The sequence below is a fragment of the Protopterus annectens genome, chromosome 4.part0 (assembly GCF_019279795.1).
Source record: "Protopterus annectens isolate FY-2018-M chromosome 4.part0, PAN1.0, whole genome shotgun sequence".
Taxonomy (NCBI): Eukaryota; Metazoa; Chordata; order Ceratodontiformes; family Protopteridae; genus Protopterus; species Protopterus annectens.
Window position 1 is genome coordinate 1901269645 of NC_056733.1, and position 26892 is coordinate 1901296536.

The 26892-nt window shown below is 44.6% G+C and overlaps 1 protein-coding gene across 1 annotated transcript in view; it reads left to right on the forward strand.

Moving 5' to 3' along the window:
• CTNNA1 (catenin alpha 1) overlaps positions 1–26892 on the forward strand; it is a gene marked incomplete in the record, with an annotated part of 2307982 nt that overhangs the window by 1220779 nt on the left and 1060311 nt on the right. The window contains 1 exon segment of the mRNA XM_044069565.1: positions 3621–3701. Within this exon segment, the coding sequence (XP_043925500.1) occupies positions 3621–3701 (81 nt within the window).

Genomic DNA, 26892 nt, shown 5'->3' on the forward strand with positions numbered 1-26892 from the left:
TCTCACACACACTCTCACACACACACACACACTCTCACACACTCTCTCTCACACACTCTCACACACACACACACACACTTTCTCTCTCACACACACACTTTCTCACGCACTCTCTCACGCTCTCACACACACGGTCTCTCTCTCTCTCACACACACACGGTCTCTCTCTCTCTCACACACACACGGTCTCTCTCTCTCACACACACGGTCTCTCTCTCTCACACACACACGGTCTCTCTCACACACGGTCTCTCTCTCTCTCACACACACACACACACACACACACACACACGGTCTCTCATACACACACACTCTCGCATACACACTCTCTCGCATACACACTCTCACTCTCTCACTCTCTCACTCTCTCTCTCACATTCATACTCTCTCTTGCACACACACACTCTCTCTCACACTCACACACTCACACACTCACACACTCACACACTCACACACTCACACACTCACACACTCACACACTCACACACTCACACACTCACACACTCACACACTCACACACTCACACACTCACACACTCACACACACTTGCACTCTCTCTCACTCTCTCTCACTCTCTGACTCACACTTAGTCTCTCTCACAACACACCCCCACCCACACTCTCTCTGACGCACTCACGCACTCTCTCATGCACTCACACACTCACTCTCGCACACACTCACACCCCCACTCACACCCCCACTCACACCCCCACTCACACCCCACTCACACCCCCACTCACACCCCCGCACTCTCACGCTCACACTCTCACGCTCACACTCTCACACGCTCACACTCTCACACGCTCACACTCTCACACGCTCACACACTCTCACACGCTCACACACTCTCACACGCTCACACGCTCACACTCTCTCACACGCTCACACGCTCACACTCTCACATTCTCACACTCACTCACTCACACTCACTCACTCACACTCACATTCACACTCTCTTGCACACACACACACACTCTGTCTCTTTCTCTCTCACTCACACACACACTTGCACTCCCTCTCACTCTCACTCACTCTCACTCACTCTCACTCACTCTCACTCACTCTCACTCACTCTCACTCACTCTCACTCACTCACTCACTCTCACTCACTCTCACTCACTCTCACTCACTCACACACTCTCACTCACTCTCACACACTCTCACACACTCTCTCTCTGACTCATACTCTCTCGCAACACACCCCCACCCACACTCTCTCTCTCGCACGCACTCACACACTCTCTCATGCACTCTCACACACTCACTCTCGCACACGCACTCATTCACTCTCTCACATACACTCACTCTCTCTCACACTCGCTCTCTATCACTCACTCACTCTCTCACACACACACGCACACTCTCTCTCACACACTCGCACACTGTCTGTCTCTCTCTCTCTCGCACACTCTCCCTCTCACGCACACTCTCTCATGCATACTCTCACACACACACCCCCACTCACACACTCACACCCCCTCTCACACCCCCCCCTCTCTCTCTCACACTCGCACACACTCACACCCCCACTCACCCCTCACACACTCACACCCCTCTCACCCCTCTCTCACCCCTCTCACACCCCTCTCACCCCTCTCTCACACTCACACACGCCTCACTCACACGCCAGACACTCACACACGCCTTACACTCACACACTCACACTCACACTCACACTCTCACACACTCACACTCACACACTCACACTCTCACACACTCTCACACACTCTCACACACTCTCACACACTCTCACACACTCTCTCACACTCTCTCTCACTCTCTCTCTCACTCTCTCTCTCACTCTCTCTCTCTCTCTCTCTCTCTCTCTCTCTCTCTCTCTCACTCTCACTCTCACTCTCACTCGCGCTCACCCACACTCACACTCACACTCTCTCTCTCTCTCACACACACACTCACACACACTCTCACACTCTCTCTCTCTCTCACACACACACACACACACACACACACACACACACACACACACACAATGTATGTATTATATATATATTTTAAATAAGGCCTATAATCAAGGGAACAGATAATAGATTGCATATACAATAGTAAAGAAGGTACCATACAAGCAACAGCACGGTTACCTCAATATTGCATTACAGTGAAGTATAATCTAAATAAAATGTACAAAACATTAAGAACACGTAAGTTAGACCAGTAACAAAAAGCTGTAACTAGCACTAGTTTATGCAAACACAGCAGCAGTGGTTCAATCCATCACCCAACCAACAAGTAAATGGTTATAGCAAGTGATTAACGCACACTGTTACACTACAAAGACACACAGGTGCTAATAGAGGTGTAAACAAATAGAAAGCATGTGCATACGTTTGCAAAATTAACAAAAGCACAGCCAAATCAAAAGCCTAGCCAATTAGCATCATAGATGAAGAATGCAGTTAAGCCATCACTGTCATGGGATAAAATAGCGTCATTTTAATACGTTTGCTTTGTGAGAAAAGGTTGTAGACTTAGTTCTGCCATCACTGTCATGGGATAAAATAGCGTCATTTTAATACGTTTGCTTTGTGAGAAAAGGTTGTAGACTTAGTTCTGCTTAATTACAGATGATCTGGGCTCAGTATGCACTGTAAACTCGGTCTAAACTAATGCCTGCGGCCCACCAACCAGCATGCTACCAGTCACCTCACTGAAATGCCCAACAGCATCCATGTTGCATATGTGCAACCCAAGTCATAACTAGAGACGCTGCTAGAGAAGTATTAAGAACATTTAATTTTTTATTGAAAAAGAAAGGCGGCATAACCTCTGCAGCAGCACAAAGATCGCACTTGACAAAAAGCCAGATGGGTGAACATAAAATGGTGCCTTACGCAAAGGGTGCCAGGACACCTAACCCCATGCTTCTCACTGTTCCTCTCCCATACACATCCCACAGTGCCTCCACCCCTGGTTCCTTATCACAGCCTCCCCATATAATCCAGATTATTTTATAACCTTTTCTGACACTTTTTGTATTATTCTTCAGCCCACATTTTCTTTTTGTAAAGGGCTTCATTGTATTACACAGACTATCTTAATCAAATTTCTTTGTATAGTCTTTTGTCATGCATTTAAAACTGCTCATCTGCATTAGTTTTCCTAGTTTTAATTGTCTAACTTTGTTTTCTTTGCTTTTTGCCCAGGCTGAGCTTGAAAATGGTCTGTGGATCAGCGCTATACCCCACATAAATTGAGTAAAAACAACTCATTTTAGTTTGAGTGGGTGATAGGAATGTGAGTTAATATATGATAAAGTGAAGTAATTCTTTATACTGTGTAGTATAATTCTCTTGCAAGGAGTTCAGTCCGGTCTGCCATTAAAGCACCTTACATAATGTGTTCAATTCTTTCCATAGTTCATTGCATTTACTGAACCTAAATTACATCATTTTGCAGCCCTGCCAGTAATTTTGGCAGAGAGCACTTCTACCAGTATTGTCTGCAGAATTACTATTTTCTCTGTCTCTCTTGGATCAGCATTATTAGTTTTTTACTGTTTTACTGCTATTTTTGGCTCTGTATTTGTATAAATTGAAAACATTCCTGTTTGAATTGTTTTAAATGTTTCATTGCAGCCACAGTAATGCTTCATTTTTTTGCAGGCTGGACGAAAGGAGAGAAGTGATGCACTGAATGCTGCAATTGATAAGATGACAAAAAAGACAAGAGACTTGCGTAGGCAGGTAAGAACATCAAAATATTGCATTTTGTATTTCAGACTGAATAAATACTCAAGGACACCATTAATAAACTAGGCTTTTGTGACGTATGTCTTCATTTACTAAACTGATTATTTTCCACATTCTGATGAGCTTTCTTTGAGCATCAGTGTTGATGTGTGTGCAGATGTGCAAACCTTTTTTTGCAGTTGCAGGGATGAGCTGATGTCCACTGTCATAACCCTTTCAGCATGTTCATCCCCTTTGAAATCAGTTTGTACCTTCTGTTATGTGCTGCCAGGGCAACTCATTTGGATGCTGTGTAGCTTGTACCTCCTTTGGTACTAAGGTGCACTACAAGGTCACATAAAAATTGATGTTGAAAGGATTGACTCTTGCTCATACAGGAACCACAGCCCTGGCTTCATCATTTTAGCCTTCACAACTAGCTGCTTTTACTCCAGATAAGCCTGTTCCTGGGCAGCTTTAACTGTCTAACCGTAGATTGAAAGAACTACTCATGCCAAAACACGCATGCCCAGAGATTCCTTGATTTCGTCAATGCAAATGCCTGCAACTGCCTTGGACCAGCCAGTTGACACCCCCACAAGAGGTGAAAATATCTTGGACTTAGTATTAACCAACATGAGTCAACACTGCAGCACCCTATAGTATCCTCCTTGGTAAGATCCGACCAGAAAGAGGTCACTTTTGAAGTCACCATCTCCCCCTACCACCCCATAGATAGGGTCAAACAAACAAAAAAACTTCACAAAAGCTGATTACAGCTTCCTTGAGGGAAGGTAGAAACAGCTTCACAGCTCTCTCCCCTTCCATAAGAGCTGGCACGTATGTCCAAACCTACACCAAAGTACTATACATTCACTTGTACAGCTGCATGGAATCAGGAATACCCAACAGGAAAAATCCTTCTCCACAAGGAAGAGTAAACCTGTCTGGTGGACATCTGCATTAAATTAACTCTATAATAAAAGGGATAAACTGCTGTCCAGGACCAAGAAATAGCAGGTGCCTAATTTGGAAGCAATCTCTTCTCAGTCTGAACAAGAAAATAAGTACACTAGTGAAATCCTCCAAAGCAAACTTAGAGTAAAAACTGGCCAAATCTACTAAAGACAATCACAAGGCTTTCTTCGCATATGTCCGCAATCTCAAGGGAAGCACCCAGATCTGCTTAGAACTGGTGGTCAAGGATACCATATACACAAACGCCATAGATATAGCCAACCTGCCACCAACCTGCTGGCAGACAAATTCAATGAAAACTTCACCCCTCTGTCCCCCCAATCAGTAAATGAGGACCTCCCCAGCACCTGCTTCCCTCCCCTTATCTCTAGGGAGCAAGTCATCACTGCCTTCTCAAAGACTAAAAATATAGCCTCCATGGGACCAGATAACATCCCAGGCTGCATCCTACTTTAACTCAGCCAGGAACTGGCAGCACCATTAGGCACCCTATTCAACCAAAGCCTGAGTACTGGCTTTGTCCCAGCTGAGTGGAGAAAAGCCACTGTCATCCCTTTGTACAAAGGTGGAGCGTCCACTGATCCAGAGAATTAGACCCATCAGCCTAACTAGCCTGATCTGCAAGACCATGGAGCGGATTATCATGGACCTCATTAACAAGGACATTGGCAACCTCCAAAACACTTGATCCCACACAGTTTGCTTTAGTCAAGGAGAGGTTATACCTGTTAAATTTGGTCGACTACTTTGAGAGAGTCACCAAAGCCATGGACGAGGGGAAGATAAACTCTCCAAAAAAGGCACTTGGAAGGAGGAATCAGTTTGGTTCCACGGACTAATGTTTTACTTGTTTTGTACATTAATAAAGCTGAGTGAACATTAGTCAGTGGAACTGAATTGTTTCATCCTTCATTCATTTTGCATTTTCCACTGGCTGTATTAGTCTTACAAGTTGTAATCTTTAAGTTAATTTTCTCAACTTGAGACTTTGCTTGCTCATTTTCTGTTTCAAACAATACAAGTATAATTTAGTTTAGGCAGTGTTGGGAGAATTCTACTATGTATTGCAGTTTTTAGCTTTACATTGGCTAAACCAAAACTTTCATAAATCATTTGTAATTTGTATAAATGAAGTGTAGTTGGGTACTGAAACAGTAATTATTTAAGATGTTTGCTGTTGAATTGTGTTCTCATGTCAAGTTGAACCAGTCTTTGTGCTGATAGGATTTGGAATGTTTCAGTACAAATCTGACAAAACTTGACAATAAATACAAGATTAACAAAACAAAGTTAGGGTTTATAATTTTGTAAAGGAAATATGAGAATTGAATTATGCTTAAAATTCCCATAAAAAAATCCTAAGGCTGCCATAATGCTGTAAGATGCATGTGCATCTTGGGGCACCTCCAAGAATCCATTTGTTAAAACCAACACAGTAGTAAATCCTAGAGGCCCGAAGTTCTGAAAGAAAAGTCCCAAGTCTAGAGGATAAGTTTAAGCCTGAGAATTGAGACCAAACCAGAGGTAGTTGAACAAAGAAGCTGAGAAGGCTGGTAGGGCAACAAAACCTCTCAAATGTAACAGTTCATTGGTCCTGTTAGGCGTTTGTCCACCACCCCAAGAATTTTGAAGGAGCTATTTGCAGGGTTGGAGAACAACTGTTGTGTGGCCATATCTAGAGAACTCTAAGAAGCCTAGTCAATTATGCTGTGGCTGCAGTGTGAGAGAGCAATGGCTGAACTTCTGTTAAGCAGGCTTACAGCAGTCCAGCCTTTGTCATCGGGAGGAATAAGGTACCAAGACCAGACAATGGCATTCACCTTAAGAAAAGGTAGGCAATGTTCAAGAAACACTGTCCAAGTACACATAAAAACAAGCTCCCCTGTAAACAATTCATGGTGGTAAGGCAAGTAGCCCTAGAGTATCTTAAAGTAGTTTGGAAGACTGTGGCAAGAGGATATAGCTTCTGTTAGAGACCACTAGCTGATTTCCAAGAAGTCAGAGTTTTGGAAATGTAAAATTATTGGGTTAACCAAACTGGGTGCAGTGGTGTACGTAGTTATGTGAATCAGACCCAAAGTGGAGCGCCATGTGACCTTGCAAGTAATGTGGGCAAAGGAAAATTAGTTTGTGCTATGAGTAAAACTGAGAGGTATGAAGCAAATCAGTCAAGAAATATCCTGAGAAAACCCACAGTAGGACTTAAATACTCCAGGTCAACCATGTTGAAGATAGCAAATTGTTCCAGGAAGACAACTATAGATTACGTCTAATACTGCACCATTGTGTGATTAAGTTTTTTTTTTTTTTTTTTTTTTTTTTTTTGTAAGACCATCTCACTGCAGTGGTGAGTTCAGAACCTGGACTTAAAAGTGCATCAAGTTTATGTACCATTTTTCTCTGTTACCATCCCAGTGAAAGGGAGGTTGGATACAAGATGTTAATGAAGTGTAGTCATGGCCACCTTTTTTGTTGGGACAGTTCTGAAAATAAAAAGGCTTAAGCCTCATTGGGTCAGGGTTAAGACCCACAAGTAGCATATTTATGAACTCTGAAGTTAAGATCATCAAAGTCATCCCAAGTCCAGTCTGGCAGATTGCTGTCATTTACAAATTTAAGCCTACTGTGCTATTCTTAAGTCTGGTAGAGTGCAAACTCTCCACGGAGAGGTTTGTTTACAGTATTGTGATGAAAAATACGACGTGCTGTACTACGCAGTTTATTGGCCACTCAGAAATGATATTTGGTCTGTGCTTCATTGCAGAGATCTTCTGGATTTTGTATGCTTTTATTTCCTTCCAGGAGATGTCATCTTTAAGTGTATCCATGAGAAATACTGCCCTGCTATAAAGAACAAGTTGAGTCTTCTGTCTTCACCCTATGACCTTCTCAGCAAAACTGAAAAATACAGTAATTCTGCAAAGACCCAATTCTGTAAGACAGTAGGGGGGTGAAGTTTAAGATGGATCTGGATCTACTTGTCAGAAGCATAGCTAGCGTTGGGCAAAGGGCCAGCCACCCTGTGAGCAAAGTGTTGGGAGGCACAGTTGGCAGGGGGCTGGTCATTCTTGTGCACTTGCTTTATTAACAAGGGCTGATTAGGTCAAAACATGTTCATCTTGCCCTTCCAGCTTCAGTTAATTACCTTAAGGAACGTTGAACTTGTATCTGTGTACATAATTCTCCTTATCTGACATTCATACTAAGTAGTAGCAAAATGGCGCATAGTCCAGGGAATGGCCATGCTATTTGCTGCAGAGCCTTTGCATGCAAGTAGTATACTGTACTGTTGCCTTAATTCCCAAATTATAGAAGAAAAGGGTCTAAAGACCAGTCCACCCACCCATTTAATGAATCAGCAAATGAAAATCAGTTCCTACATAGAATAGACATTTCTAGTAATTATCATCCAGTAGATATGAGCATCTTTATGTTCTAATCATTATTTGAACCACAGAGCAGAGTGAAGTGTCATAGCTTCATCAGTGCTAAAGGTGCAGAGCATCTGGTAATAGGGCAAAGCAACTGATTATTTTTCTTTAAGAACCGTTGTAAGTTGCAAACTGTAGCTATGGGTCATCTACAGTGCAGCCTAGTAAGAGCTGATCAAAGACAAGGACCCAAGAGGCTGTTAGTGGTTTCATTGTTTCAAGGTGACCTGTGTTCTGGCCAGGTGACCAGCATGAAACAGATTCCGATGTTCATTGTGTTACACTGCTGCAGTCATTACACTTGGGTTATCCTGCCGTCAGGCGGTTCCCCAGTCTGCCCGAGTTCCAAAGTCTTGGTCCGGCGTCGGTTGCTGTCGCCTCCTCCCTGACATCAGTGCAACTGGGGTATACAAGATTCAGCCGACGCCATTTTCTTCAGTCTTTCTTGCCGCGCAGTGCCCGAAGCAAAAGCAGTTCAAGTGCCGGTCGGCCGATTCCTGAGATTTTCATTCCGAATCCAGAACTGAAGTCTTCTACAAAGCTAAGTACCCCGTTGGGGAAACATTTTCTTGCCTCAGACCGATGTCAGTAAAAGTTAATAACTGTATTTCTTGTGAGAAGCAGATACCTCATAAGGATTTTCATTCCTATTGTATCCCATGCCTAGGCCCAGACCACGACGTCACTGGTTGTCTGTTTTGTGCTAGGTTTAACAAGCGCACTATTAAACGTCTGTTTGATTTTGCCCGACATTATTTTGGCAGAAAATTTAATTACACCATGCCGTTGGAACTTCCGAGTTTAACCCATAGGTCCATTCTTTTATAAGTACAGATCTGATGTTGTTAATCTTCTTTCCATTCATCACTGACTGGTTTGGTTCCGAGCCCTCCGAACAGAGTCGGTCTTTTTACCAAGCTCACGTCAGCCAAAAAAACTCTCGAGCTAAGTCTCTATCCAGAATGCCCGTCTCCCTGTTACCTTGGATCTTGTTTACTGCATAGCCATAAAGCCATGTTTCAGCTGAGCTCTCAGCTAAGTGAAACTTTATTTGATATTTTGTGGAAATTTTTCGATATCTTCATATTTTATTGAGCAAATAGTATTTCTAGTGCGTTTTTATTCTGTCTGACCTTGTTTTTTTCTTCTCTACTCTAACCGTGGTTACCGTTGGTAAACTTTCAAGTACCATTGTTGGTACGGTCTTTCCTCCCTTACCCTTGTGGTATTTCTTCAGTACCATAGCTGGTATTGTCTTTCCTGTTTAACCCTATTAGCTTTGTTTTTTAGTAAGGTGTTTTCTTTTTCTTTGCATATCACTGTATTGCTATAAATGTTCTTCGTGTTTCACTGTTGCAGTCATTACATTTTAGGTAATCTGCTCGCAGGTTGCCCTCAGTCGGCCTGATTAACAAAGTCTTGGGTCCTGCGTTGGTTGCTGTCCCTGCTTCCATGACATCAGATCATCGGGGGTATAAAACATGCAGCCGACGCCATTACATCAGTCTTTCTTGCCGTGTGGTGCCCAAAGCAGAAGCAGTTCGCAAGAGCCAGTCGGCCGACTCCTGAAATTTTCGTTTTTGAGTTTCAGAACCTAAGTCTTAAACTTAAAGCCAAGTACCCCATTGGGGAAACTTTTTCTTGCTCCTTACCGATGTCAGTGAAAGTTAATTGCATTACTTGTGGAAAGCAAATACCTCAAGATTTTAATTTGTACTGTATTCCATGCCTAGGCCCTGACCACGATGTACCTTGCTGTCTGTTTTGTGCTTTATTTAATCGGCGCACTATCCGTCATCTGTGCATTTTTGCCTCTAAATATTTAGGTTCTCGATTTAATTGTCCAGAAATGATGTTGGTTAGCCATTCGACTACCTGAATTGCGAAAAAACGCAAAGAAAAAGACAGGCCGTCGAGGTCCAAAACTGCAGACGACACTTCTAAGCCAGTCACCAGTTCGCAGGTACTCTGTGATTCACTTTCGCAGCTCCTGATACCCACTACTTCTGACTCAGGCCTCTGAGACCCATTCGGAGTCCGGTATGCCGCGAGATGCTTCACCTATGGAACCCGTGGATGCGTCTACCTTGGATGGGTCCGGAGCCGCTGTGCAGGCACCGGCTTCTGAGGGTATATTCAGACCTACAGACTTGAATATTAAACTGACTCCACCTTCTATACTTGGGCCTAAATCTTGATCTGTCTAAAAAAACGACGCCCAGGCCATATGTTCAGGCCTCTATACCTAAAAATCAAATTATCAAAATGGCTGAAGATCTTATTACTCTAATCAGGGGTAGTCAACCTTCTAAGAGGCCTAGGGCTGAGCTTGACTATGAGTCTTCTGATCAGGACTCTGTTTCTTCTAATTCTTCCAATGACCTGGATTTGTCCATGCCTACTTATGAGGATTCTAATGCAGAGGATTCCATTCCCTCTGCTGCCCCCCCCGAGGACTTGTCTTTTGGGGACGAGGACTTGTCTTTTGGGGACGAGGACTTGTCTTTTGGGGAAACTTTACATACCTTAAAGGAGCATTTCCACTGGGAAAGTCAGGAATTGTCTGAATCTAAAAAGAGAATTGGGGATTTCCTCCTTTTACCTCAGCATAGGCCTTTGGCTGTACCGCTAGTACTAGACATTGTTGATGTGTTTTTGGAATCCAGTATGGCCCCTGATTCTCTGACTCTGGCTCCTAGTAAACCTGACAGATATTACAGGGTTCCTGAGTCCCACAAGTTCCTTTTCAAAAATCCTGTTGCAGATCCAGAAACCATTTCTCAGGGGTCCAAGGGCATAAAGGCTTCTACTGCTAAAAATTCCTACCCTTTCTGATAGACTCCAGGGCACAGGATAGATGGGGTAAAAAGGTTTATTCTTCTGCAACCTTGGCAATCAGGGCTTTAAACTGCCAAATTCATGTGTTAAAATATCAACAGCATATTATTGGACTGCTTAAACAGAAAATTATGTTGATTTCTGACTGTGTGGAAAATAGATTTACAGGATTTATTGCATTCTGCTGAACAAGTTGGAAAACATACTTTGCAATGTGGTTTTGATTCTTTAGAGGCCTCTTGCAGGGCTGCTGTTACTGGGTCTGTGCTTAGAAGGCATGCTTGGCTTAAGGAGCAATCTCTGCCTGATCATGTTAAAGCAAAATTGTTGGATGCTCCTTTAAATCAGGACTGCCTGTTTGGCAGTAAGGCTGAAGAAGTTCTAAAAAAGATGGAAGATGAAGCTAAATCTATGCAGACTGTTAAATATTTCTTACAAGTGCAACCTCCAAGATTTAGTAGGCACTGACCTACTAAGAATTGGTACTTTCCAGCTCCTTCCAGATCCACTCAAGCCAAATCCAGACACACCAAAAGCACCAGGTTTCAGTCCCAAGGGACTCTCAGAACTAAGCAATGGGGGGCCTCCACTTCCAAATCTGGAAATAACAAGACACCCCCCTATAGTAAACAGTCTCGATTACTTTCCTTTAAAATTTCCAAGCACTTACCTTTCAGCCACCCCTTGGGGGGAAAGATTGCTCTTCATGCAAAAAACTTGGAACTCATAATCCAGGACAAATGGGTTTTAAATAGTGTCTCTGGGATACAGATTTCATTTCCACATGTCAACACCAAATGGGTGGCCAGACCTGCTCCCAAATCATTGGGCAGAGGCTCAGAAACAAGTACTTTCCCTCTTAAACATGGGGGCTATTCATCCGGTACCAGAAGAGGAAAAGGGACAAGGTTTGTATTCCAGGCTTTTTCTGGTACCCAGAAAAGACAAATCATGACGTCCAATTCTGGACCTGTCTACTGTAAACACCTTTCTGGACATTACAAAATTCAAGATGCTGACTCTTAAACAGATGTTCATCGTGCATACAGCTGCAGTCATAACAGATGGGTTATCCTGCCGTCAGGCGGGTCCTCGGTCGGCCGAATTCCAAAGTCTAGGTCCGGCGTCTGCTGTCGTCGCTTCTTCCCTGATGTCAGTGTGGCAGGGGTATAAAAAAGGCAGCCGACGCCATTTTCTCCAGTCTTTCTTGCCGCGCGGTGCCCAAAGCAGAAGCAGTTCACAAGTGCCGGTCGGCCAGCTCCTGAGATTTACGAAAGTATTTCAACCAAAGCCTTCTTGAAAGCTAAGTACCCCATTGAGGAAACTTTTCTTGCCTCAGACCGATGTCAGACAAAGTTAATAATTGCATTTCATGTGGGAAGCAAATACTGCATAAGGATTTCCACTCTTTCTGTATACCTTGCTTAGGTCCAGACCGCGACGTCTCGGCCTGCAGTTTTTGTGCTAGATTCAACAAGTGCACTATTAAGCGTCGGGCAGAGTTCGCCCTTCACTTTTATGGCAAAAAATTGAATTATATTATGTTGGATACTCTGACTCCAGTTTTGAGCAAAAAATGCAAAGATAAGGACTGACCATACCAGGTCCGCACCTCCGAATGAAACCACGCTAAGGCCGACTACCGGTTCTCCGGTACTCAGCGAGGCGCCTACGCAGCCCCTGAGTGCCGATGACTATGCATTACCAGTGTCTTCAGTACCTGAGGTCACAGGCTCCTCTGCCCCCATTCCTACTACAGATACCGATGCCACTCCTGGCGGGGAAACTCAGAATTTAGACAGGCCTGCCATTTCTCAAGGGGTCTTCAGGCCTTCCTCCTTTTCTATTAAAGCCTTCACTAAATCTAAAGCAGCCATGAAAACCAAAAAACAGGTTCCTCCGACCCCCTCTCAACGCACCATGCCTAAAAAACAGATGCTTAAAATGGCTGAGGATTTGATTACTCTTATCAAGGGTTCTCAACCCCCCTCTGACAAAAGGCCCAGATTAGAGGAAGACTACCCTTCCTCAGATCAAGCTTCTATTACCTCAGAACTATCTGAGGACCAGGATTATGCCTATTCTCCATTCAAAGACTCGGAGTCTATTCCCTCGGTGTCCCCCCCTGAGGACTTCTCTTTTGGGGAAACCCTGCATACATTGAGGGAACACTTTCACTGGGAAGGCCAAGATTACTCAGAATCCAAGAAAAGGCTTGGAATTTCTTCTGCTCCCCCAGCATAGGCCTCTGGCTATCCCTCTTGTTTTAGATATATTGGATGATGTGTACACAGAAGCCAGCCTTAATCCAGATTCTTTGCCTCCAGCTCCTGTTAAACCAGACAGGTATTACCGGGTTCCTGATTCTCACCAGTTCCTATATAAAAGCCATACTGCTGACCCAGAAACAATTTCACAGGGTCCCAAGGGAATTAAGGCCTCTACTGCTAAAAACCCATTACCTTCAGAGAGATTCCAGAGCTTTAGAAAGGTGGGGGAAAAAGGTGTACACCTCGGCCACTTTAACCATGAGGGCATTAAACTGTCAGTTCCATATGTTAAAGTATCAACAGTTTTTGATACCTCAGCTGAAAAGCAAGATGACACAACCAGAACAGCCAGATTTAAAAGAGTTGAAGGATTTGTTGCATGGTGCAGATCAAGTGGGTAAACATACCTTGCAGTGTGGTTTTGATGCTTTAGAGGCCTCAGGTAGAGCTGCTGTTACGGGGTCTGTTATACGTAGGCATGCTTGGCTCAAAGAGCAAACCTTACCAGATCATGTCAAAGCTAAATTATTAGATGCACCTCTTCAAAAAGATGTATTGTTTGGTGTTAAAGCTGAGGAGGTGCTAAAGAAAGAGGAGGAAAAAGCAAAATCAATGCAAACAGTGAAATATTTCCTGCAGGTACAGCCTCCACGTTTCAACAGAAACTGGCCTTCAAAAAATTGGTCCTTTCCAGCCACGGACAGACCTTAAAGGGGCAGATACAGGCATCCAAGGGGTAGAGGGCAACCTCAAGGATCTTTCGGAGCCAGACAGTGACAAGCACCAACCCCAAGAGGTGGAGAAGATAGATCACAGTCTTTTAGAAAACAGACGCAATGACTTCCCCCTACACCTGCCAAGCAAAGCTTTAATGGCAGCACCTTTGGGCGGAAAACTGACATTGTTCTCAAAAAATTGGCATATTGTTACAAAAAGACAAATGGATTCTGGACATTATAGACAGAGGCTACATGTTCCACTTTCACACCCTTCCAAAAATGAGAGGCATGCCAAACCTGCCACACAATCAAAGGGCAGAGGCACAAAAACAAATTTCAGCTCTCATGGACATAAAAGCAATTCAAGAGGTACCTGCAAAAGAACAAGGTCAAGGGTTTTATTCCAGACTATTCCTGGTACCAAGGAAAGACAAAGATTGGGGACCTATCTTAGACCTATCCATCCTAAACACATATCTACAGGTGCCAAAATTCAAGATGATCACATTACAGGAGCTTCTTCCATTGGACCTCAAGGAGGCATACCTGCATGTCCCTATCAGACAAGATTGCAGAAGATACCTCAGATTTCTTGCAGGTTCAACCCATTACCAATTCTCTGCATTGCCCTTTGGCTTATCTACTGCGGCCAGAGTGTTTACGAAATGCCTGGCATCAGTAATCGCCTTCTGCAGACTACAAGGGATACAAATCTACCCATATCTGGACGACTGCCTGATCCAAGCGGACAGCAAGGACATACTACTGCAACACATGGCGTTTGTAATAAAACTGTTGAACTACCTGGGATACACAGTCAACAAAAAGAAATCAAAACTAATACCCTCTCAACAAATAATTTTTCTGGGTGCCAGCTTGGATACAACCACCCAGATGGCCTACCTCACACCAGACAAGCAAGGGCAACTGTCTCAATACTTCAGAAAAATGTCAACTTACACCAGGCTAACTGCAAGGAAAATCCTGCAGGCTCTGGGATTCATGGCATCTTGCATCCTACTAATCCCATGTGCAAAGCTGCATATGAGGAAACTTCAATGGTACCTAAAAAACTTATGGTCTCAACACAGCCACAGCTTGGAAGCAATTATACCACTCATTCTATGCCTTCAAAAGGAATTTGTGGTGGGCTCAAGCTTGCCAAAGAAACACAGGTCTTCCTTTCTGTGTACCTCAAGCAACTCAAATCATCACAACAGACGCCTCAGATTATGCCTGCGGAGCACACATGACAGATCAGTGCATTCAGGGAAAATGGACCCGAAAAGAGAAGTACCTTCACATCAACCAAAAGGAAATGCTAGCAGTGCAAAAGGCTATTATGACCTTCAAAGACCTACTGCATCCAGGCCAGCTATTGATAAGGACAGACAACACCACAGTGATGTGGTACATAAACCGGGGGAACTCATTCATACCCCCTGTGCAGGCAAGCCATGACCCTATGGAACACAGCACTGGAATTGCAAATTCAACTACTGGCACAATTCCTGCCAGGGAAGGAAAACACTGGCAGACAACCTAAGCAGAAATATGACAGATCCACACGAATGGAAGTTGCATCCTCAAGTTTTCACAAGGATAACTCACGCATAGGGACAGCCAGACATAGATCTCTTTGCTACCCACAGAAATTGCCAGTTGAAAAAATTTTGTTCAAGGACCTATCATCCACAGGCCTGGAAAGTGGACGCATTTTCCTTCAATTGGGCATCATTGACAGTTCCCACCTCTTCCTCTGCTGCCCAAAGTTCTATTAAAAGCCAGAGCAGAGAGGCTGAAATGATTCTCATTGCTCCAGACTGGCCAAGACAACACTGGTATCCGCTCCTGAAGAGCCTGACACATTCCCCACCATGGACCCTACCTCTAGTCCCTCTTCTGTTGTCCCAGCACAACTACAAAACTCTTCACAGCCATCTCAAAACTCTAAATCTAGCTGCATGGAGAATTCCTTGATTTTCCAACAGTTTCTCCTCTCCAAGGAGGTGCAGGACGTCATCTTGGAGGCCAGAAGACCTTCTACTAGAAAGGCCTACTCCGCCAAATGGAAACGATTTGTGCCTGGAATCAAGAAAAGGGACAGAATCCTTGGGTAATAAATATACCTCAAATTTTACAGTACCTAGCTGAGATGTTAAACAATGGACTTTCCTTCTCCAAGATCCACGCTTCAGCCATTTCTGCACAATACAACACAGATCCTCCTTTATTGTCGCATCCTCTCTTAAGGCAGTCCTTCAGAGGGGCAAATAATGTAAAACCCCCAAGGAAACCACCAGTCCCTGCTTGGGACCTCAACTTCGTATTGGAAAAGCTGACCCTTCCTCCCTTCGAGCCAGCTTCTTCAACAGAGTTACAGTACTTGTCATGGGAAACAGCCTTTCTTCTGGCTATCACCTCAGCACGCAGGGTTTCGGAGCTACAGGCCCTCATGGCTGTGCAGCCATTCATCATTTTCCATCAGGACAGAGTTTCCTTACGAACCAACCCTACCTTTATGCCAAAGGTGTAGTATCCAGTGTAGCTTTGAATCAGACTATCCACTTGCCTACCTTTTATCCTAATCCACAAAACAAAGGAGAAAAACTACTACATTCCTTGGACATTCACAGGCAACTTCGTTACTATTTGGACAGAACAAAGCCGTTCAGGAAATCTGAGCAACTCTGTCCTATGCTGCAGGTGCTCAAGGAAAGGCTATTTCCAAACAGACAATTTCAAAATGGATAGCCCACTGCATACGCTTTTGTTACTCATTTCATGGAAAAACTGTGCATGCATGCATCAGATCCCACTCCACCAGAGCCACGGCTACCTCTGCAGCCTTCCTCAGGGGGGGTCCCTACCAAGGACATTTTGGAAGCAGCCACCTGGAGTTCAGTGCGCACTTTCTCCAAGCACTATCACCTCCCACTATCCTCAAAATCTAGAGCGGGCTTTGCCACAGCAGTCCTGCAGGGCATCCTAGCTCCTCCTAGTTCCACTTTGTGCCTACCACCCTTACTTAGCTTTGGGATTCTACCCATCTGTTATGACTGCAGCTGTATGCACGATGAACATAGTACAGTTTTGTACCTACCATAAATGTAGATGTTCGAGTGCTCATACAGCTGCAGTCCAGGTTTCCCTCCCTCCATCCCCTCTTAGGACAGGCCTTATGACAAATACTTTTCATATAACCTTTTTGGGGTATTCTTTTATGGTGTATTTGCTTGCAACTACTGTTTTTGATTTATCAACATTGCATCTTTGCATAACATTGTTTGCCTTCCTTCTGGGGGCACCTGACATCTGGGGCAAGAAAAAAAGAAAATGGCGTCGGCTGTCTCTCTTATACCCGTGCTGCACTGACATCAGGGAAGAAGCGACAACAACCGATGCCGGACCTAGACTTTGGAATTCGGCCGACCAAGGACCCGCCTGACGGCACGATAACCCATCTGTTATGACTGCAGCTGTATGAGCACTCGAACATCTACATTTATGGTAGGTACAAAACTGTACTTTACTTCCTATGCTAGGCAGAGATGCCTGGTTGGCAACTCTAGATTTAAAAGAAGTTACTTGCATATCCCAGTCAGGGTATCTTGCAGAAGATACCTACGCTTCAAAGCAGGCTACTTTGCATTATCAGTTCTCTGCAGTACCCTTTGCTTGTCTACTGCGCCCAGGGTATTCACAAAGTGCCTGGCTCTAGTAATTGTCTTTTGCAGGCAAAGAAATATTCAAATGTATCTATACCTGGACGATTGTCTAATTTAGGCAGAAAATCAGGCCATACTTCTAAATCATCTGGTGTTTGTAAAAAGGGTTCTAACTTGTCTAGGGTATACCATAAACGAAAAGAAATCACAACTGGTACCCTCTCAACAGATTACATTCCTGGGTGCAAGCTTGAATACAACTGCCCAGATGGCTTTCCTCACACCAGAAAAGCAAATTAATTTGGTAACTTACTTCAAACAAGTGGCCACACAAATCTGCTATCTGCAAGACAGATACTGCAATCCTTGGGGTTCATGGCCTCTTGCATTTTTCCAATTCCGTATGCAAGACTGCATATGAGGAAACTTCAGTGGTACTTAAAAAGTCTATGGAGTCAACATTGTCACAGCCTGGAAACAATGATTCCTATCATACCTTGCCTAAGCCTGGAGTTCCTATGGTGGGCAGAGGCCTGCCACCAAAACAAGGGACTGCCATTCACACTACCCCCTGCAGCCCATACCCTAACTACAGATGCATCAGACTATGCATAGGGGGCTCACCTGGCAGGGAAGTGCATTCAGGGCAAATGGAACCCAAATCAAATGCACCTACATATCAGTCAGAAAGAAATGTTAGCTGTACAGAATGCTCTGACAGCTTTCATGGACTACATTCATCCAGGACAACTAATGGTAAAGACAGACAACACCACGGTTATGTGGTACATAAACAAGCAGGGGGGGGGTACACATTCCTACCCCCTCTGCAGACTAACCATGGCATTGTGAAACACGACCTTGAGCTACCAAGTGCAACTACAAGCTCAATTCCTGCCAGGAAAACTGAATACACTGGCAGATGGACTAAGCAGAAATCTCATGGACCTACATGAGTGGAAACCGGCACCATGGATTTTCAACATGTTGGCAAGCAAATGGGGAAGCCCAGACATAGATCTGTTTGCCTCCCCCAAGAACTACCAGTTGGACAACTTTTGCACAAGGACTCCACAAAAAAGCCTTGAAAGTGGATGCTCTGTCCTTCAGCTGGAAAAACCTGTCAATCTCTGCCTTTCCCCCTCTGCCTCTGCTCTCCAAAGTTCTGCTAAAACTCAAACAGGACAAACCAAACATGATTTTGATTGCTCCAGACTGGCCACACCAGCACTGGTACCCACTCCTGTGCAGTATGTCACAAATATCTCCATGGCACCTGCCTCGGACACTTTCCTTGCTGTCTCAGCAGGAGAACCAAATTCTGCACCCTCAGGTCCCAACATTGCACCTTGCAGCTTGGCTGATAACTTTAAATTCACACACTGCATCCCTCAGCAAATCTGTGATGGATGTCATCTTGGAGGTGAGAAGACCTAGTACTAGAAAATCTTATGCTGACAAATGGAAAAGATTCTGTGCCTGGAACCAGTCTTTACGGATGAGCACAGCAGCGCCCAATTTACCTCAGATTTTGCAATATTTAACTGAGATGCTTCACAAGGGCCTGTCTTTTTCCTCTATTAAAATCCACGCTTCAGCTATGTCAGCTCACTGTAACACAGAACAACCCTCTTTTCTCATCCCCTGCTCAAACAGTATCTCAGAGGGGCAAAGAACTTGAGACCACCCAGGAGAGCTCCTACCCCTGCCTGGGACCTTAACTTTGTTTTGGAAAAGCTCACTTTACCTCCTTTTGAGACAGCTGCTACTGCAGACTTAAAATTTCTTTCTTGGAAAACAGCCTTCCTATTAGTAATCACTTCAGCTAGAAGGATTTATGAATTACAGGCCCTTATGGCAGTGGAGCCTTTCATCATCTTTCATGCGGACAGGGTATCTGAGGACCATTCCATTCTTCATGCCCAAGGTGGTTTCCAGTGTGGCTCTTAACCAGTCCATTCATTTGCCAACTTTCTATCCCAATCCACAGAACAAAGGGGAATGGATTCTGCATTGCTTGGACATGCACAGACAACTTAGATTCTACTTGGACAGAACTAAATTTCAAAGAAAATCTGAACAATTGCTAGTGGCATTTGCTGCTGGGGCAGAGGGGAAGGCTATTTTAAAACAAACCATTTCTAAATAGGTAAGCCATTGCATTCATTTCTGCTATAAGAACCATGGAAAAACTATCCTCCAGGGGATCAGATCTCATTCCACTAGGGCTGCATCTACATCTGCAGCCTTTATCAGAGGTGTTCCTACCAGGGATATTTTAGAAGCTGCCACCTGGAGTTAAGTAATACTTTCACCAAGCATGATCATTTACCAGTTTTCTTCAAATCCACAGCTGGCTTTGCCACTGCTTAGCTGGTCCTAATGCTGTATAAATCCATCCTCCTTAACCATAGCTTTGGGAATCTACCCAAATGTAATGACTGCAACAGTGAAACACTAAGAACATAGTACAGTTGTGTACACTTACCATAAATGTAGATGTTCAAGTGTATTCACTGTTACAGTCCTGGTTACCCTCCCTCCAGCCCCGTACTTTTCTCTTACTATACCTCTATTTTCTTTTATTATGCTTAAAAGCCTTTTTGGTGTATTTGCTTTTGACTGGAGGTATAGATGTTCTTCATCTCACATTGCTGCAGTCCTTACACTAGGGTAGTCCGCTGTCCTCGGTCGGCCCGAATATCAAAGTATAAGGCTGACGTCGGTCAAGGCGCATTAGACTGACATCAGGACGTCAGGGTACAAATACGCATGACCGACGTCATATCCTCAGTCTTTTTTGCCGCATGGTCCGATGCAGAAGCAGCGTTGCAAGTGCCGTTCGGCATTCTGAAATTTAGCGGTGCAATTATAATATGCCGTCGGATGCTCCGACGTCCGTTTCTTCGAAGAAGCGCAAGGATAAAGCAGCTAAGCCCAGGCAAGAAGAGTCGTCCGTACCGGACGCCGGTTCTTTAGAGGTGTCGGTGGAGCCGGTGGTTCCGCCGGAGGTTTCTCTGGAGTCCCAGGGGGAGACTTTGTTGTTGCAGGATGTGGCCTCTCAGGAGGCAGGTCAGGCTGAAGGGGCTTCTCAGGTTACTGTACTCCCCTCCCTTCCTAGGGTGGTTAGGCCCTCTCCTTCTGTTTCCAAGGCTTCTCCCAGAGGCAGGCCAGGTTTAGCTTCAGTTGGTGTCACTCCTAGTTCTTCAGGATCTGTGCCCAAGAAGCATATGCTTAAAATGGCAGAAGATTTGATTACTTTGATTAGAGGTTCTTTGCCCCCTCCTGATAAGAAACCTAGGGTGGAACCTGAGTTGGGGAGTTTTGAGCAGGCTTCGGATGTTTCAGAGTCTTGGCTGAAGACTTGCAGGAGTATTCTCCTTATTCTGATTCTGATGTGGATGATTCTACTCCTTCTGCTTCTCCTCCTGAGGATTTTTCTTTTCAGAGACTCTTCATTCCATGAGGGAGCATTTTAAGTGGGAAGGTCAGGACTTCTCTGATTCCAGGAAAAGGCTTAGGGAATTTTGTTTTACCCCAGCATAGGCCTTTGGCTATACCTCCTGTTCTGGATGTTGTGGAAGATGTGTTTGCAGAGGCTTCTCTTAATCCTGATTCTTTGCCTCCTGCTCCTGTTAAACCGGATAGGTATTACAGGGTGCCTGAAGCTCATAAGTATCTTTTAAGAGTCCTAGGGCGGACCCAGAAACTGTTAGTCAGGGGCCTAAGGGTGTTAAGGCTTCTGTTGTTAAAAATCCGGTTCCTCCAGATAAAGAGGCCAGGGCTTTGGATAGATGGGGAAAGAAAGTCTATACTTCTTCCACCCTAGCTATGAGGGCTTTGAATTGCCAGTTTCACATGTTGAAATTCCAAAACTATCTACTTTCTCAATTGAAGTCTAAGGTAGATGCTCTGGCGGAAGGTATTGAGTGTAAAGAGTTACAAGATTTAGTACATGTTTCTGAACAGGTGGGTAAGCATTCTTTGCAATGTGGTTTTGATGCTGTTCAGGCCTCGTCTAGGGTGGCTGCCACTGGGTCAGTTCTTCGCAGGCACGCCTGGCTGAGGGATCAGAATTTATCTGACCATGTTAAGACAAGGATTTTAGATGCTCCTTTACAATCTGATGTGTTGTTTGGTTCACCTTTTGAGGCAGTCTTAAAGAAAATGGAAGACAAGGCTAAGTCTATGCAGACTGTTAAAGATTTTTTGCAGGTTCAGCCTCCGAAGTTTAGTAGAAATTGGCCTACCAAGGGGTGGACGTATCCTTCTTATGATTCCCAGTCTAGGGGTAGATCTAGACATGGTAGGGGCAGAGCTCAGGGCTCTTTCAGGCCTAGAACAGGGAGTTCACCTGCACAGTCTTCGGGGGAGGGCAGGGGTCCGTCCTTTCGTAAACAGACCCAATGACCTACCTTTTCAGCTGCCAGAGCCTTCTCGGCTGGCAGCACCTTTGGGAGGAAGGTTGGCACTTTTCAAGGAAAATTGGAGTTTAATTACCCAAGACAGATGGGTATTGGATATCATACACCAAGGTTACAGGTTTTATTTCCATACCTTGCCTCCTTTCAAAGGCATGCCAGACGTTCCTCCTCAGCAAAGAATAGAGGCTCACAAACAAATTTCTCTGCTACTTCAAATAGGGGCCATACAACCGGTCCCTATGCCAGAAGTGGGCCTAGGATTTTATTCTCGCCTGTTCCTAGTACCAAAGAAGGGGAACACGTGGAGACCAATTTTGGATTTATCTCTCCTCAACACTTATCTGGACATTCCCAAGTTCAAAATGTTGACGTTACAACAGCTTTTACCTCTGCTGGGCAAAGATCATTGGATGGTAACTTTGGATCTCAAGGAGGCTTACCTTCATGTTCCTATCAGACTGAGTTGCAGGAAGTATCTGCGTTTTCGGGCTGGGACTTCTCATTATCAGTTCTCTGCATTGCCCTTTGGCTTATCTACTGCGCCCAGAGTATTCACGAAAGTTCTGGCTCCAGTGATAGCTTTCTTCAGGCTAAAAGGAATACAGATCTATCCTTATTTAGACGATTGCCTGATTCTGGCTCAAGGAAGGGACGAACTTCTTCATCATTTGGAATATGTGATAGCAGTGCTAAGATGCCTGGGGTATTCTGTGAACGAAATAAAGTCCAGTCTAGTACCCTCTCAGGACATGTGCTTTCTGGGTGTGAGACTGAATACAGCATCCCAGATGGCCTTTTTGACCCCGGACAAACAAAAGAATCTTTCCCTTTACTTTCATCAATTGTTTCATCAGTCCAGGCTGACTGCAAGGACAGTCCTTCAAGCCTTGGGGTTCATGGCATCTTGTATTCTGGTGCTTCCCATTGCCAAACTGCATATGAGGAAGCTACAGTGGTATCTCAAAAATGTATGGACACAGCACTGCCAGGATCTGGACACTGTCATTCAGATAATACCTTGCATTCAAAAGGAGTTTTTGTGGTGGGCTCAGGAATGTCACCTAAACAAGGGACTCTCTGTGACCCGGCCAGAGGCGAGTCAGATTCTAACGACAGATGCCTCAGACAAAGCTTGGGGAGCTCATCTAAATGGAAAGTGGATACAAGACAAGTGGCCTGCCAGACTACAACATCTACATATCAACTTGAAGGAGATGTTAGCAGTCCAGTTTGCATTAATAGCTTTCAAGGATTTACTTCTTCCAGGGCAGGTGTTGATTCTAACAGACAACACAACTGTCATGTGGTACATCAACAAGCAAGGGGGAACACATTCTTATCCTCTATGCAGGCAAGCAATGATTTTGTGGGAGACTGCTCTCAGTTTACAGCTAAATCTTCAGGCAAGGTTTCTGCCGAGCACAGAACTCCTTAGCAGATGTGTTGAGCAGAATTATGGATCTCCACGAGTGGAAATTGGATCCTCATGTATTTCAGAAATTGACAGTGTCATGGGGAACTCCAGACATAGATCTGTTCGCTTCTCCACTAAACCACCAGCTGCCAAAGTTTTGCATAAAAAAGGTTTCATCCCACAGCTTGGAAAGTGGATGCTCTTTCTTTCAATTGGAGCAATCTTCATGTGTATGCCTTTCCACCTCTGCCTCTCCTCCCAAAGGTACTTCTAAAGGTCAGACAGGACAAGCCAAAGATGATTTTAATAGCTCCAGATTGGCCTCGACAGCACTGGTACCCATTACTGAGAAGTCTGGTACGGGAGCCTCCATGGCCTTTGCCTTCGATTCCACACCTGTTGTCTCAGGAGAACAGTCATTTACTCAATGTCAAGCTTCACTCTCTTCACCTAACAGCCTGGCATATTCTGTTTTGAACCATAGAGGGTCTCAACTTCCACAGCAAGTTTTGAGTGTTATTTTGGAAGCTAGAAGGCCTAGTACAAGCAAAGTGTACGCAGATAAATGGAAGAGATTTTTATTTTGGAGTGCAGCAAAGGATTTTGATGTTTCTGAGCCTAATTTAAGTGTGGCTCTTCAATATCTTACTGAGTTACTGGACAAGGGTTTGTCCTTCTCTTCTATTAAGGTTCATGCTGCAGCAATTTCGGCTCACTATGACTGTGACCCACCATTGTTTTCTCATCCTTTGTTCAAGCAATTTCTTAGAGGGGCAAAGAATATAAGACCCCCACGTAGAGCTCCTACTCCTGCTTGGGATCTCAATTTTGTGTTGGAGAAACTCACTCTACAACCTTTTGAGCCTGCAGCTACTACCGAGTTGAAATATTTATCATGGAAGACTGCTTTTTTGTTGGCCATTACCTCTGCAAGAAGGGTTTCTGAATTGCAGGCCCTTATGGCGGTTGAGCCTTTCTTAATTTTCCATAAGGATAGGGTATCTTTAATGCACTAATCCTTCCTTTATGCCTAAAGTGGTTTCTAGTGTGGCTTTAAACCAAACTATTCATTTGCCTACTTTTTATGCAAATCCCCAAAATAAAGGGGAAAAGATTTTGCACACTTTAGATGTACACAGACAGTTGCGATATTATTTCAGCAGAACTAAAGGGTTCAGGCAGTCTCAGCAGTTATTTGTTTCTTTTGCTTTGAGTTCTCAGGGCAAGCCTGTGTCAAAACAAACTATTTCTAAGTGGATTGGGTTTTGCATTGCTTTCTGTTATTCCCATCATGGCAAGGAGATTCCAGCTGGGATTAGGCCTCATTCCACTAGGGCTACTGCCACTTGACAGCTTTTTAAGGGGTGGCAACTAAAGATATTTTGGAGGCAGCTACTTGGAGTTCAGTGCATACTTTCTCTAAGCATTATCACCTTCCACTTTACTCTAAATCTAGGGCTGGTTTTGCCACTGCTATTTTACAGGGCATTTTGGCAGCTCCTGCTTCTTTATAGTTTTGCCATCCTCCCTTACCTCTGCTTTGGGATTCTACCCAAGTGTAAGGACTGCAGCAATGTGAGATGAAGAACATAGTACAGTTTTGTACCTACCATAAATGTAGATGTTCAAGATCCACATTGCTGCAGTCAATTACCCTCCCTCCTTCCCCTCTGTAGTTAGAGGCGGTTGTGTGGGTTGGATTGTAAATATTGTGTATATTGTATATATTGTACATATTATTAGTGCAAGGGTGGTTGGTTGTTTGCTGTCTTTTGGTTTTGACCTTTCTTTTTAGGGTCTTCTGACATCTGGGGCAAGAAAAGACTGAGGATATGACGTCGGTCATGCGCATTTGTACCCTGACGTCCTGATGTCAGTCTAATGCGCCTTGACCGACGTCAGCCTTATACTTTGATATTCGGGCCGACCGAGGACAGCGGACTACCCTAGTGTAAGGACTGCAGCAATGTGGATCTTCGAACATCTACATTTATGGTAGGTACAAAACTGTACTTTTTGTGTGTTTAATTTTATTTGCTCCCCATTTGGGGGGCACCTGACATCTGGGGCAAGAAAAACTGATGTAATGGCATCGGCTGCATGTTTTATACCCCTGACGACCTGACGTCTTGGAAGAAGGGGCAGCAACCGACGCAGGACCTAAGAGTTTGTTAATCAGGCTGACTGAAGGCAACCTGCCAGCAGATTACCCAAATGTAATGACTGCAGCAGTGGATACAGTCAACATCTACATTTATTGTAAGTGTTACACAACTGTACTTTGTGACTTCTTTGAATGGTGATTCTCACGATGACTGTGTATACTGTTTGGGAGTGCCCCACCTTTCGGTGCAACCTCCGTGTGACATTTGTCAAAGTTTCAGTCAATGCACTATTAATGAGTGCAAAAATTGATTCTGAAACGGTTGCTCTGGTCTCCCTTTTCAGAGGCCATTTCTGCGATGGATGTGTCATCCCCTCTTACTAAAGAGAAAGATGTCCCACTCTGTTCCCTCCTCACCATCGGGTGATTAGGGCAAGCCTGTGAAATCAAAGGTCCCAAAGTTTTCTGTGGAGCGTAAATCTGCCTCTGCGGTTCTGTCTTCCTCTGCTCCAAGCATTTCAACCTTTGATAACGGCACCAGTCCTGCCTCTGGTACCAGTTATAGACCTTACTATGCCTATTTTGACTTCAGCATCTGTGGCCACTTTGGCTCAGGGCACACCTTTGACTACTTCGTTAGTTACCATTTTAGAACAGACTGTTTCGGCTCAGAGTGCCACTTCGGCACAGAGCGTTGTAGCGACTTCACTGGATTTGAACTGTTTATTTCCGGGCTCGAAACTTGAGACTTCGGTGCCGGCAGACCTTCCACTACGGACACGATACTCCACTTCCTTAGATTTGTTTGTGGGCCAAGCGTATAGCCCCTTCATTGAATGTCGCGAATATCCGCTAGATCCACCAGGGGCCTGTCAGAACATGACATGGTGCGTCTTGTGGATCAGCTGTTAGCCAGGGGGACACCCACACTTTCTAAGACCCATCCACCTGCAGGACTTGGGTTGACTTATCCACGGACTCCATCTTGCCCTCCTCCTTTGACCATCTCTGTTCCAAAGCCTTCTTCTCCGGCATACTACTTGGAACCCATCACCTCGGCGCCTACAGTGCATCTCACTCCGGCTCTGAGTTTGTCTCTTTGATCTTCGGTTCTTGCAGAACCGGTCCTTCCTCAATCTGGGTATTGGGGGATGGGCACTTAGGCACAGAGCTGTCTTTCTCCTCTGTTCCATCCTCTGCACCGATAGCTGTGTCTGCACTGATATTGCTTGAGGCTCCACCCGTGGGGGTAGGTTCGTCGGAGCGGGCTGTGACCCTGGTTCCAAGGATGTCCTTCAAGGATGCATCTGCAGTCCTAACATATGGGTTGTCCTGCCTCAGGCAGCCCTTCGGTCGGCCG